Source organism: Lontra canadensis, unplaced genomic scaffold (genome assembly GCF_010015895.1).
Source record: "Lontra canadensis isolate GAN:19392208 unplaced genomic scaffold, GSC_riverotter_1.0 scaffold3, whole genome shotgun sequence".
Taxonomy (NCBI): domain Eukaryota; kingdom Metazoa; phylum Chordata; class Mammalia; order Carnivora; family Mustelidae; genus Lontra; species Lontra canadensis.
Genome location: NW_022630997.1, coordinates 14488463 through 14504148, shown reverse-complemented (window position 1 = coordinate 14504148; position 15686 = coordinate 14488463). Strand labels below are relative to the sequence as shown.

The window sequence follows — 15686 nt, the reverse complement described above, 5'->3', positions numbered from 1 at the left end:
CGCAACCTCACATTATTTTTGCTGTTTTATACAGGCAGTGTTCATTTCTCCACACTACTAATCATTCTTGCAACACAATCTTCCAACTGGGATCCTTTTCCTTCTGCCTGAAGTATATTCTTTAGAATTTTCTCTAGTAATGGTCAGTTGCCGACAAACTCTCAGTTTTGGAACATCAAAAGTATCTTTTTTTCACCCCTATACTGAAAAGTACTCTCACTGGGTATAGAATTCCAGGTGGTAGTTACCTTATTTCATTATATCAGCATACTTTTTCTATAAATGGACAGACAGTAAATATGTTAGGCTTTGCTGGCCACATGATCTCTCACAACTACTTAATTCTACCGTTGTAGTGTGAAAGCAGCCATAGACAATACATTAATGAATGGTATGACTGTGTTCCAATAAAACTTGATTTATAAGAACAAGCAGCAGGCTGGTTTTGGCCTAGAGGGCCATAGTTTGCTGATGCCTTCTGCTCTACATGGAAGGTAGCATTCTATTATTTCTTACTTACATTATTGTCACAGAGGAGTCAGTTGTTAGTCTAATTGAAATTCCTTTGAAATAATCTGTTTTTCCTTATGATTGTTCTTAAGATTTTCTGTCTTTCATTTTCAACAGTTTCACCTTTTTAAATCTAAGTGTGTTTAACTTTTTAGGTATTCAGCTTGAGATTCACTGGACCTCTTGAATCTGTAAATTCGTGTTTTTAATCAGTTCTGGAAAATCTCTCTTTAAATATTGTCTGTACCTCACTCTCTCTCCAGTCTGGGGTTCCAATCAAACGTACACTGTATCATTCATGTCTCTTACTCTCCCTTCTGTATATCCTACCCTCCTGTGTATCTGGGCTATATTCTAGATAACTTCTTTTGATCTATCTCCAATTCACTAATTCTCTCTTTGGCTGTGTCCAATCTTTGTCAGACATATTCATTTAATTTTTACTTTTTCAGTATATTTTCTCTTTTAGAAGTCCTATTTTAGTCTTTCTCCCTTCTGTTATGTTACATTTTTTTGTTGATTCCTGTTCTTCATAGGTATGCTAGGATTTTCATTTATTTATTTATTAAAACACAGTTAGCCAGTTGTTGTAACTTCAGGTATTTACCAGCAAATGATATCTTTCCATATTTAAATTTAAGTTTCCTTTAGGCAGAAAATCATTGATCTTTCCTTATAATCCATCTAAAGTCACTGCTTAACAATATAAACTACTGTTAACCCTGACTTTTAAGAGTCAATCCATTAATTAGGAGTCTTTCTAACAATATAATTGAGATGGAATTTCATTTTATTCTGCATTTATTCCCCTTTCCTTCTTCTTTTACAGAACCCATATTTTCCTTAGAAAACCATCCATGACCCCAATCTCAGTCAATGTTTGGTTGGGTTGACTCTATACAGGGTTCAAGTGTAGACATGTAACATAGGCCTGGCCAATGACAGCTTAGAATCCTCCTGGACATAGTAATTGCCACAGAGGTAGAGAGGTGACCAAGTAAGTACAATGAATCTAAATTCTAGGACATTTTTTCATGGTGTCTTTCCACTAGGGTCACCACCAGGGTAGAAATATAAACTAGAGTTGCAGGAGGTTCTCTGCACACCTTCCAGGAGACTCTTCATGGGAAGGGTGACAGAGAGAAAACAGAACCAAGAGATGGTCACAAAAAATGTCAGGAGCCACTAGATTCAGATTAACTCCTTGCCCTTTTACTTACATGCATAAAAACAAAAAAATGAATAAACAAAACACTTTTTGTTATTTAGGTCTTTTACGTTAGGTATTTTTCATTTGTAACCAAAAGAGTCCTGAATAGTAGAGTATCACTATGAAGCACTATGCCCTTCATTCCCATAGTGCAATGATAATAATATTTGAAAACTGTATATCAAGAAATCACCATCTGGGGCACCTGGGTGGCTCAGTGGGTTAAGCTTCCACCTTTGGCTCAGATCATGATCTCAGAGTCCTGGGATCGAGACCCGTATCAGGTTCTCTGTCCAGAGGGGAGCCTGCTTCCCCCCTCCCTTCTCTGCCTGCCTCTCTGCCTCCTTGTGATCTCTCTGTCAAATAAATAAATAAATAAATAAATAAATATCTTAAAAAAAAAAAAAAGAAAGAAAGAAATCACCATCTAGCATACCTTGTCTGTTTGAATCAGCAACATGCGGTAATTTGGAGAAAACATCATATGTACCACAGGCTCTTCAATCTCTAGAAAATCCTCTACTTTGTAAGTTAAATCTTTAATAATAAAAGAATACACAAAGCCATCCTAGAGACCAAAAACAATGAGATAAACAAAGAAAATCAGTCTCAGTCAATTCAGAGTATAATTTCCATGTCAAATGAGCTAAGACTTATTGACTACCATAGTTTAATTTTAGAATCATCATCAATGTTTACATTATCTAGAATGCCTGGTCTTATCTCTATTAGGCATCTTTTAACCACCCTTCCTGGCCAAGTTTCCATTTTATCTCTTCTGTGACACAAAATTTTGTGACTAAAATTTATGGATCTCTCCTTTCTTTGAACTTCTCTAACATTTATCTTTTAATCCCCAAGTAATGTCTTTAGTAAAGTTAGACATTTTTTAAATTAGTTCCAAAGGTAGAATTTAGTGATTCATCAGTTGCATATAACACCTGGTGCTCATTACCTCAAGTGCTCTCCTTAATGCCCATTACCCAAGTATCACTTTTCCCCCACCAACCTCCTCTCCAGCAACCCTCAGTTTGTTTCCTAGAGTTCAGTGTCTCTTACGGTTTGCCTTCTTCTCCATTTTCATCTTATTTTTCTTTCCCTTCCCCATGTTCATCTATTTTGTTTCTTAAATTCCACATAAAAGTGAAATCATATGGTATTTGTCATTCTCTAATTTTGCTTAGCATAATGCCCTCTAGTTCCATCCACCTAGCATCTATCTTTTTACCACTTTCTTCATTATACAGGAGGTAGGGCAAATGAAGCAGTTCATTATGTGGCTTGTATATAGCAGTCTCCTTACTTCAAGGAATAGTAGCCTTAATGTATGTATATATATATAGATATAGATATATGTATATCTATATCTATATATATATATATTTTTTAATTTTTCAAATTTATTTTCAGCATAATGGTATTCATTGTTTTTGCACCACACCCAGTGCTCCATGCAATTTGTGCCCTCTCCAATACCCACCCCCTGGTTCCCCCAACCTCCCACCCCCCGCCCCTTCAAAACCCTCAGATTGTTTTTCAGAGTCCATAGTCTCTCATGGTTCACCTCCCTTTCCAATTTCCCTCAACTCCCTTCTCCTAACTCCCCTTGTCCTCCATGCTTTGTTATGTTGAACAAATAAGTGAAACCATATGATAATTGACTCTCTCTGCTTGACTTATTTCACTCAGCATAATCTCTTCCAGTCCCGTCCATGTTGCTACAAAAGTTGGGTATTCATCCTTTCTGGTGGAGGCATAATACTCCATAGTGTATATGGACCACATCTTCCTTATCCATTCGTCCGTTGAAGGGCATCTTGGTTCTTTCCACAGTTTGGCGACCGTGGCCATTGCTGCTATAAACATTGGGGTACAGATGGCCCTTCTTTTCGCTCCATCTGTATCTTTGGGGTAAATACCCAGTAGTGCAATTGTAGGGTCATAGGGAAGCTCTATTTTTAATTTCTTGAGGAATGTCCACACTGTTGTCCAAAGTGGCTGCACCAACTTGCATTCCCACCAACAGTGTAAGAGGGTTCCCCTTTCTCCACATCCCTTCCAACACATGTTGTTTCCTGTCTTGCTAATTTTGGCCATTCTAACTGGTGTAAGGTGGTATCTCAATGTGGTTTTAATTTGAATCTCCCTGATGGCTACTGATGATGAACATTTTTTCATGTGTCTGATAGCCATTTGTATGTCTTCATTGGAGAAGTGTCTCTTCATATCTTCTGCCCATTTTTTGATATGATTGTCTGTTTTGTGTGTGTTGAGTTTGAGGAGTTCTTTATAGATCCTGGATATCAACCTTTTGTCTGTACTGTCATTTGCAAATATCTTCTCCCATTCTGTGGATTGCCTCTTTGTTTTGTTGGCTGTTTCCTTTGCTGTGCAGAAGCTTTTTTTCTTTTTTTAAAAGATTTTATTTATTTATTTGACAGACGGAGATCACAAGTAGGCAGAGAAACAGGCAGAGAGAGAGGAGGAAGCAGGCTCCCTGCTGAGCAGAGAGCCTGATGCGGGGCTCCCCGGGATCCTGGGATCATGACCTGAGCCGAAGGCAGAGGCTTTAACCCACTGAGCCACCCAGGCGCCCCTGTGCAGAAGCTTTTAATGAATATTATTTAATCATTATTATATGCATTTCTTTTCTCCCTAAATGACCTAAAGGTAGGGAGTGTGCTTTTATATCCTCCTTTTGTATTTCTTTTTTTTTTTTTTTAAAGATTTTATTTATTTATTTGACAGAGAGAGATTACAAGTAGACAGAGAGGCAGGCAGAGAGAGAGAGGGAAGCAGGCTCCCCGCTGAGCAGAGAGCCCGATGCGGGACTCGATTCCAGGACCCTGAGATCATGACCTGAGCCGAAGGCAGCGGCTTAACCCACTGAGCCACCCAGGCGCCCTCCTTTTGTATTTCTTTAATAGTACTAGAAGGAGGGCAAGTATCTAGTAAAAATCAGCTGGTTGGCCATAAACAAATTTAGACTCATTTAACTATTCTCAAGAGGAATTTAAATAGTTTTCACAGTAGTGAAGAAGCTTTGGACAAATTAATCCATCATTTCTAGATTGGATCCCACTATAACTAAAGTATATGCATTAGTGAGATGGCTGGGTTCACATACTTGGGACCTGGGGGATAAAACATGCAAGGTGCTTTCTCCAAACTCATCATCATTCTCCATTTCTTATGGAGTAGATGCTCAAACTATTCCTTTAAACTAGTTGTTTGGGTTTTTAAAATTTTATTATTTATTATATATTTATTATAATATTTTATATTTATAATTATTGTAAATTATAATTATTTTATTTCTAACTTGATTTATTTAATTTAATTCATTCATTTAATAATTATTTTATTAAATAATTTATTTAATAATTAATTAATAAAATCAATCAATATAATCTATTTTAATTTAAATTAGAATTGTATATAATTATTATAATAATTATAAAATTAAGAAATAATTTTGTTATAATTTATTATTAATTTATTAATTTAATTTTAATTTTTAAAGATTATTTATTTATTTGTTTGACAGAGATCACAAGAAGGCAGAGAGGCAGGCAGAGAGAGGGGGAAGCCGGCTCCCTGCTGAGCAGAGAGCCTGATGTGGGTCTCGATCCTAGGACCCTGGGATCATGACCTGAGCTGAAGGCAGAGGCTTAACCCACTGAGCCACCTAAGTGCCCCATTAATTTTATTTTTTAAGTAATCTCTACCCTCAGTGTGGGGCTCGAACTCACAACCCCAATGTAAGAGTCACATGCTCTACTGATTGAGTCAGTAGAGCGTCCCTAAACTAGGTTTGAAAAAATGTTAAGGGTGAGGGGCACCTGGGTGGCTCAGTTGGTTTAGCGCCTGACTCTTGATTTTAGCTCAGGTCATGGTCTCAGGGTCATAAGATGGAGCCCTGTGTTGGGTTCTGTGGTGAGCATACAGCCTGCTTAAGATTCTTTCTCTCCTTCTCCCCTCTGCCCCTCCCTGTGGCTCTGTCTCTGAAAAAAAAAAATAAAATAAAAAAAAAAAAAAATATATATATATATATATATATATATATATATATGAAAATAAAAGTAAAAAATGCCAAGGGTGGCTTTGAGAAGGACAAGAGTCATAAAAGGCCATAAATGCAAACTAAATGTAGGAAGTATGGTGGCAGTGTGTGTGTGGCGGGGCAAGATGATGGTCTGTTGCAAGATTGCAGGGGAGGGGGATGAATTACCAGCTGAGAGTAGGTCTTGGGACATCTACAAGTAGACCTGAGATTTTAGTGTAGGTGAGCTCCAAACCTTAGCATTGCTACAATACCATGTAAAAGCATTGTAGTCTGACCTCTTTTCATACTTAACTGAGACTGTAGGCTCTAATAAATGAGAGCAAAGACTTTGGAGTTTACACATCTGGGTTCAAGCCTCAGCGACTCCATTTACTGGATGGTGAACTCTGTAAGGCTTGGCTCCTTCCTCTGTATAAGGAAGATGTCAATATTCCTACTGATAGTGTCATTATGAGAACTGATAAGATAATACAAGGAAAGCACCTAGCATGGTGCCTGGTACAAAGTAAGGACTAAATAAATGAAGGCCATTAATGCTAATTCTAGTATGAACAATTAACAGTATAATACAGGTAAGCTAAATGAGTATGCACAAGTGGTTAAGTGAAGCTTAGACAAAAGGTTCTATTTGTGTCTGACAATCTAATATATTAAGTGTACAAATAGGCATGAAGTTGGGTGTTCTATGGGACCCAGAGTTTTTAATTCTATTTTTGATTTTTTGCAATTGTCTAGATATATGGCAGTCCATTATACTGTTCTTTCTTTTATATACATTTGAGAAATTCTTCATATGAAAAGTTTTATAATAGTATCCAAAAAGAAAACAATAAACTGACAGAACCTGACATCCAAATTGTGACACATAATAGTAAGTAGCAGCAAATGGAAATTATATATATTCTTTAAAGCAATTAATTTTGAAGACAAAAATACATTACAATTCCAGAAATCAGCATGCCTCCCTTCTGATATACCATGGTGACTGGACTGATAAGATTTCTTCCCTCTTTTGGAAAAGAAAAATAAGGTAAAACAGGTGACACATAATTAAAAGTGCAATACAAAGTAATTAATCTCTTTGCTTTCCTAGGACTATTCATTTCTTTGTAACACTTTCCAAAAATCAACTTCCTATCAGAATATGTGCTATCAAAAAAAAAAAAAAAAGAATATGTGCTATCATGCCTTCCAAACAAGGAATAATAAATCTGTTCGGTATTGATTACTAATGTAAATCACATGAGTTTTTTAAAGTTCTGTATCATCAGATCCATGTAACTAACATTACAGAATTATGGAGCTAATATATTTTCTTATTTTAAGAAAGCATTGTCAGAGATTTTAAGATGCCAGGAAAAAATAAATTAAACCAAACCTAACTTGTTGTCAAGCTGCATACTTAAGATTTATACATTTTATGTATGTAAATTCCAACCTCAGTAAATAAATAAAAATGGATAAAAAGAAAGTAAAAAGAAAAAATGTTCTACAAGAATAATCATTATTAATAAAATACTGTCCTTGGGGAAAAAGAACAAAAGTGTAATAACTTTTATGTAGAAAAACCATAAGAACTATAATAAGATCAAAAGCTCAGAGAGCATCCGTCAAATTATTTGCTTACTATATACTACGTGCTTGGCATTTTGCCAGATGCTCAGAAGCATACTGTCCTTTCCTTCAAAGACTATTTACCTCCCAGAAGTTCCTTCCTTTCCAATCCAAGTACCACTAGAGTCCAGGTTATATGACTCAAGGCCTAGTCTAGGTGCCTGATGCTTATAGCCACCTGCTTCTAGGGTCATCCTTTCTTGAATGATGGCTAAACTAATCTGCCCATACACAATTCCATTTGGGGTACAAGTCCATTCAGGAGTTTTTTTATGTCTGCCCACTGACAGCTGAATTGAGTATAAACATCTGAGCTGGACATTCAAGGTCAGACATGGTATATATGTCCCTTTGTTTCCCACTACCCTATGTAACACTCAATGCTCCAGACAGACTGGACACTTGTGTCTCAACCTTCCCCAGTTTTTCTTGTCTCTTCAGACACCATTGACTGAAACTCTACCTACCCTCATCTGCCTGTGAACCTATCCTGCAAGGGCCATTTCAAATGCCATCTTCAAAATGACTTAACCAGGCCTGTTTCCCTCATTTGAATTCCCACAGAACTTTGTTCCGTTTCCCTTGAATAAAATGAATAAAATGGCTATAATTATCTACTTGTTTAATTCTCTTTAATAAAAATAAATCCCTCAAGGGTGAAAATGAGAAGATCACGTATTTGCCATTCATGGCACCTCTGAGGAACCTTGATTAGTGTCTTCCACATTGTAGAGGTTAGAAAAATAATTACACTGAAGCATTTATAATGTACCATGAAAATTATTAGGAATAGTATAGAAGAAGGAAATAGTAAACAATATAAGACTATACATGAATAAGTCCTAAATTGTATATAATATATTACAGATGTGGCAGCAGCTTGAAAATGAGAAACGTTGCTTTAGAATTCATTTTACAAAAGACATATAGGCACTAATTTACTCTGTAGCAGTCTCTGGGATTAAACTGTGGAGCCCAATGTATAAAAGTAAGACAGTTCTTAACTTCAAAGAATTAATACCTAGTTGGAAAGACAGACATGCACACAGGAAATTGTGACAGCACAGGCTGAGGCCATAAGAAGGAAGTGAGTCTAATGGAATCCCACACAGGGGCACTGAAATTTGCCCTAAGGTTAGGATGGCACTGTGGATGCAAGATTAGAGAGAACTTAGCCTGGGGGGTACAAGTGACAGTAAAGTGAAGCCATGGCGGGGGCAGGAAAGTCAAACCTAATGGCCCCATTGAAGTCAGAACCAGGGAATGGGAGCAGGAGTAGATGAGGGGCACTGTCCTGGAGAAAACTTGCTGTAGGAGGTGGCATTGAGGTAGAAGCATAAGGATTCAGAGAGAAAACTGGCAAGGGAGTGAGCTAGGAGGCAGGTCTGTGAAATGACAAGAAGAAATGACTGGCTAGATCAGAAAACTCATCCTGGGGAGTAGAAAGAATATGAATGGAGCAGGTAGGAACAAATTAGAGAGGGCTTGGAATCAAGGCAGAGCACTCCTTGAATTGCATGTTGAAATGGTCTTTAAGAAGTACACTTTGGCAAGGATGAGATGCCTGTTTTGGGTTAGCTATAGATTAAGGCCAATGAAGTCAGTCCTAAGGTTGGTGCAGAAATCAAATTATGAAATAATAAAGGAACCGGAATGGAGAGGGCATTGGACAGAATGGGGAGCTCGCCCTGCAAGGTTTCCTTCTCAAAAGGTCTACACCTAAGCCCTACTGAGGGGACATTAGCTTCTGTGACTAAGGCCCAACCCTGGCCACAGCTGATGGGACCAGGAATGGACACCAGATCTAAGGAGAATAGATCAAACTCTAACCATGTTTCTAACCAAGGAATAGAGAGGTAATTTTCAAGATGGCAGTTAAAAAAAAGTCATTGTGAAAAAAGGCCCTGAGAAAGATGGAGGGCAGGAAAGGGCATAATTTGCCGACTAAACAGAACAGGCTTATGGATGGGAAATGAAACAGCATAGGAGCTAAGAACTCGGACTCTGAAGTCTTACTGCCTGGGTTTAGGAGTCAGCTTTACAGTTTACTAGTTATGTGAATTTGGGCATTTTTCTTATTCTCTCAGTGCATCCATTTTTTTCACCTGTCTCATGGAAATGAAAACATATCTCTCTATAAAGTGTTTTGAGGATTACATGAAATATACATACAGAGTACAGCAGAATGCCTAGAGCATAGAACAGTCAATAAACACTAGCTATGAGGAACAGCCACAGGACTTGGTAATGAACTGTGGGATAGAGGAAAGAAAGAATCAAAGATGGCTCTAAGAAGGAGAAAAATAGGGAACAAAGAGCCATCTTCAAATGCAGAACGATCACCAGTGGCTACACTTCTAGGAATAATGAAGTAAAGCAGTTTCTCACCCTTTGGTACTGTGTCTTCTATCTTATTAAGTAAAGTCACCTTCAAGGTTTCTCCATTAATCATTAAAAGATGACCCTCTTCACAGCCAACATATATGTCACTTGTTGGAGTCCAGCAATGCATAGATGGGTGAAGCAAAGGATATAGATCATCTTTAGGCTTCAGAGAAAGATAAGAAACCTTGTGTTAAGACAGCATGCATGGTTTAAGAGCCAGAGAAATACCAACGAGAATAACTTCCAAAAAGAAACAAATGAATATGGACCTATATACATTCATTGGTCCTGCCATTTGCCAAGATCTAAGTGAGCTTATCCTTCCTTGCTCCATTTATCTCTCTATATTTTAACTCAGTAAGAATATATGAGATAGTGTTGTCAGCACATTTGGAGTTCTAGTGTCACAGATTTTCATGAAAATTCTGAGTAGCAACATCTACAATGTTTCTTGGTAGAGTTTTTTGGTATCTTGAATCTAAGGAAGTCATTGTCTAGCTAAAATCACCCTTTTTGAGGAAGATTTTTGTCAACATTTCACCCTCCTGATTCTGTGTGGCAGTGGGAGGGGGTGGATATGATTTTTCTTGAGTGAATATGGAGAGGTTATGGAGAGGTACTAGATCCTTTGGTTAGTTAGCTTTTATGGGAAATGAGAAGAGGACACTCGCCTGATTCTGGTGGCCCTTCTAACGGGGTTCATGAAACATCCTCTGTGATTTTGATATCATGGAAAACTCAAAGTGAAATGCACAAAATCTATGCAATGTACCTCAAAGAAGTTGGCTTTGGGGAGTAAAAATAACATGGACAAGGATCTAAAGCAAACTTTTCCTGTAAAGGAAAAGGCAGTGAATATCTTAGGCTTTGTGGACCACATAGGTCTCTGTCACATAACCCTATTATATATTTAAACATCTCTGTAAAAAGTGTACAAGAACATTCTTAGCTTGGGGCCAAACAAAAGCCTGTCATGGTTTGTTGATCTCAGCCTTAGACTGTAATACTTCAGTGGTACGTCGCCTGCAGCCTGAAATACTCATGTCTTGCAGGGGAGGACCCCCTTTTGTCAGCATGGAGCAGGTCTCCTTTTAAGTATAGGCCTACCTGTTCTCCTTCCTGGAGGTCAAAGGCAGCTGTGGCAGCTTTTTAGGGCATTTGCTCCCCACAGCATTGATTGAAATTCTGAATTCAGAATATCATAATAATAGCACTTCTTCCTTTTTAGTTAAACAAGTCAGATGTACTAGTTTACTTATTTTATATTGAGAGCATAGCATTTAGAACCATCTGAGCTTTTTGTTATGCTATAGCATTATTTCGAATTACATTAGCTATGACATAATGCTTTGCTTTCTTTAGGATCCTTACACCCACTGGAACAGAGAACATCTTTAATAAGCTATTGGCCAAATTAACAGAATTTTTAAGTTCCCTGTGAGGTCCATGTTTATTGCATTCTTTTGTTGACCTTTTCATTCACCTAACAAATACTTATTGGACACTTACTACATTCTAGGGACTGTTCTAGGCACAGGGATGTAGCAGTGAACAAAACAGATAAAAAAAAAAAAAGATCCCTGCCCTTATGGGGCTTACATCCTGGTGAGAGCAAACAGAATAAAAATAAGTTAAGAAGTTAAATATAGGGGTGCCTGAGTGGCTCAGTCATTAAGCATCAACCTTCAGCTCAGGTCATGAACCAGGGTCCTGGGATCGAGCCCTGCATCCAGCCCCTGATCTGTAAGGAGCCTGCTTCTCCCTCTCCTACTCCCCGTGCTTGTGTTCCCTCTCTCCCTGTGTCTCTGTCAAATAAATAAATAAAATCTTAAAAAAAAAAAGAAGTTAAATATATAGAAGATCATATGCTGAAAATCACTATGGAGAAAAATAAACCAGAAGTTGGGAAATACTGCAAATCTATATAAACAGTCATTTTTCCATTAAAAACTCCTCAATATATGCAAGCCATCTTTCTAATAAATAATTATTTGAATAATGTATTATATACTATTCATTTAGGACTGGTTTGTAGATTCAAGGTAAAGCAGGTATGGTGCTGCCAAAGTAACCATTTCTACTAGATTCTCAGCAAATATAAACTTGTTATGTAACTGATATTTAAACAAATATTTATTGGATGTTGGTTATATATCAGGCATTGTGCTAAGTCTTAAGCAATCCCTCTTCTCAATAGGATAATCACTTGTTGAGGGAAGAAGAAGTATGAACAAATATCAGAATCAGAAAACATGGTAGATCATAGCAGAGGGGTGTTAAATATTATTGGAGCATTGATGAGAAAGCACTTGGTTCTTGGTGGAGTGAAGGAAGGGTGGAGAGAGAATTACCATTTGGAATGGACCCTGAAATATGACTAAGGCAAAAATCATACACAGCAGCCATCGCATGATAATTCTTTTAAAGGATATATTGACTTTGGTCAATGATTGACATACTTCACGCCCTGGTAGTCTTGGATTGTTAGAAAACAAATTCTTGATTAATAATCTGGCCACCCTATGGGCCAAGAAAGGGGGGTAAAACAACCCAAGAGGATTTAACTACTGCTGATTAATAACATTTTTGTGATATCTAATTGAGATTTGACTCACAGGGAAGTTACTCACTGGATGCCATTATTTAAAAGTTTCTTGGGTTGTCTTGATGATATCTAACCTTAGACTATATATCACAAGGGGACAGATTCTTACATTATGGCAACAGATTCAAAAATCTTTTTAAAAACACACATATCTGGTTCTCACACCAGTGGACCTATGTGTATGCAACAGAAGGTGAAGATTTAAAATTTGGACTTTTCTGGCTATATAATGTTAAACTGGTATTATGTTTGACTTTTCTTACTTTAAGATAAACATGGGCTTATCTTTCTATTACTCTCTTTCATCAATAAATATGTTCTGGGCTATTTAAAAATGAAAGTGATACAATATGGATTACATGAGCAGAAACAATAATTTTTAATTCTAAAAATTCTAAAACTTTTAAAAGAAAAATGTGCCAAGAGTATTTAAACATATTTGTTGATAACACCACCTTGCTTAGCTCTCTGGACTCATAAATCAAACATTTTGATCACTTGAAGACTGAACATGAAAAATTAGAATCCAATTTAATATTATTGCTTTAAAAAATGTAAGTATCCAAATATGTTTCAGCATATTCCAGTTTATAAAAGAAATTCCTATTTAGTGATTTCTGTTAAAAAACAAAAAGGTAGATGGAAAAAGAAAACAGTACACTTGAGATCAAATTCATTATCTTGGATCTAGTTTTTCCCCAGATAACATCTGCCTTTGATTTCCCCCATGCTACCGCTAGATACTGTTTCTCTTGCCTTAAATAAGTTGTATAATGTGATGCAGGCCTATTTAAAGGCGTATAATGTGCCTTTATAGTGTTAGCTAAGAGAGACATAATGGGAGTATTTAATGTTTGTAATCTTGTGAAAGTACACAGCCTGTCAATTTTTAAGACTCTTATATGCATTAGTTTATTACTGATTTCTTTGCCATTCATTGATACCCAGGTCACAAGAAATGTCATTCAAAGGAACAGAATCAAGACATTTGAGATCTATTTTTGGTTATGCTTTCACTAACTGTACAGACACTAATCAGTATTTTAGCCATTTTTCTCACCTTACTTATCTACAAGGTGAAAAATAAATATTGGAAAAATTAATTTCTAATGTAAATGTAAACTATATGCCTTTATTAACATTCCCCATGTTAATTTAAAATGTAGAACTTTAGCATTAAATTTCTGTTTTCAGAAAAAGGTTAAAATGCACTGAGTACCAAAAATCCTAGGAAACAAAGATGTCTGTTTATTATGAGCATTTAAAAAATGGTTACTCTACATTTAAGTATTTAAGAAAGGCATTTCATAGCATTTTTCAAATGACAAAGACGGATGACTGAATTTTACATATTTTAGGTGGGGTTCATCCTGTTGTGCAAAATGTGAAAGATGAGGGCGCCTACAGAAATTTATAGCAGAAGAAAAGATTTTAGATAGTTGAAAATGTGGGTTCCTAGGCATCAAATACGAAACATAGAAGCATTTTTTTCAAGTTGTAAACCTTGATGGCTGATCTATTTGTATTCACTTTGCTGCCCCATTGTGGCTGAGTTTGGTTGTATTTCTAAGGCTGCAATTTGTGCTATTAAAAGGAATCAGTCATTTTCTGTATTAAAAAAGTGAACAATGATCATCCTTTAGAGCTTTAGAGGAAATACTAAGAGCATACACAACCTAATCTCTTGCCTCTCAGAAATTTTAAACAAATTAATTACAACACTGAGTTATTTTTAACATTTATGGCTTAATTCTCTTCAGTGGCCAAAATATTTGGGAGCTTCTACTTCCTTTATCCTTGGCTTAGAGTTTTAACACAAATATTAGTGTAACATAAGTTCAAGAGGCTTAGCAGAATCAAGCTCCTGTTTCCCAAAGGACCTTCATGTGCTATCTCTGCTCCCTGCCTACCCCTTGCCCTGCACCTGCACCCCACTCCACCTCATTTACTTTGCTGCAGCCCCCACAGGTTTTCTTAGCTCCTCAAACCTACAGATTTATTTTCTTTCCCTCAGGGCCTTTGCACATACAGCACCCTCTGCCTGACCACTCTTGACCTGTTTGTAGCCCTGAGCTTCCTTGTCCTTTAAATCTTGATAAATATGTTGAATGAATGAGTAAATAGCTGTTAATAAACTCCCACTGAAACTTTCTTCCCCTATTTTCCAAGGTATTCTTCTCTCCTGGATTGTTTCCTACTTGTGTGTTCCTTGTCAGAGCTGTCTTCTAACTCTCGATTCTTGGCAAATCAGTTTCCTCTCTGGCTTTCTCCCCTGACACCCTTACTCTTTTTTCTATCATCCCTCTCCCACTCCAGTGCTCCACTAACCCTTCTGTGGTAATGATTCTGCTGGCATCAGAGTCTCCAGTCCTACCTTCTCCATCCCAGCAATAGGTCTGCTTGCCCAATTTCTACCTGGCATCTATACCTGGATGCCCTCCCAGCACCCCAAATTCAATATGTCTAAAACTGAAATCAGGTCTGGGCCCCTTCTTTCTGTTATCAGTGCCATTCTTCCAGTTAACCAAACTCAAAACTTCAAAGCCCTCATTTCTTATCATCGCCAGGGCTAATCTGTATTGAAAACCAGGATGATCCTCTCTATCCTGCATGTCTCATGGGATGGTTATGAGAATCAAATAAGCAAACAGGAAGAGGTGCCAGGTAATTACCCTGAAAGTTTCTGCCTCTTCTCCTACTAGCCCAGCAATGGCTGACAGTGGGAGCACAGGTCCATAGATAAGATCCTTGGGCAATGAGGTGGGGAAAATTACATCGGTTTCATTACAAAATGACCCATCTTCCATAGGAAGTTTTACTGACCTTTAAAAAAGAGAAATCAGAATAATCAGATTAACAAAAACAAGTCACTGATGTAACTACTACATATTGGTGATAAACAAGGTGGGGAGGTATTAAAACTTATTAAAAACAAGCAAACAAACCAGATAAACACCAAAGAATAGATATAAAAAATATTTATCACAAAAGGACAATAGTGCAGTTATAAATTAAGTACATAGGAATTTTCCAAAATTTTCAAAGTTAAAATCTAAAGCAGGAATTATACATTTGAACACTGGCAGGACCAGGCAAATGAGCTGTGGCCAGGTGGGAGACTGTGGCAAATGGGAAAGTACGTTCCCTCCTAAAGGTGGTATAAGTACCACTCAGTTCCAACTAAGAGGGTTTGTTGAGAATTCTGGTTCCAAAATTTCAAGAAACTATCATAATCTGGATATTCATGAGAAATCTCTCAAATATTAAAATTTGCAATTAGTTCAAATAAAAATCAA

The 15686-nt window shown here is 37.0% G+C and overlaps 1 protein-coding gene across 2 annotated transcripts in view; it reads right to left on the bottom strand.

Moving 5' to 3' along the window:
- The window catches only part of CFAP43 (cilia and flagella associated protein 43), a 103128-nt gene that overhangs the window by 75844 nt on the left and 11598 nt on the right, over positions 1 to 15686 (bottom strand). For both annotated transcript variants that reach the window (XM_032880683.1, XM_032880691.1), the window contains exons 5-8: positions 15063 to 15213; positions 9789 to 9948; positions 6728 to 6795; positions 2157 to 2288 (exon numbers count right to left, since the gene is read on the bottom strand). In XM_032880683.1, the coding sequence (XP_032736574.1) occupies positions 2157 to 2288; positions 6728 to 6795; positions 9789 to 9948; positions 15063 to 15213 (511 nt within the window). The remainder of the gene's footprint in view (positions 1 to 2156; positions 2289 to 6727; positions 6796 to 9788; positions 9949 to 15062; positions 15214 to 15686) is intronic.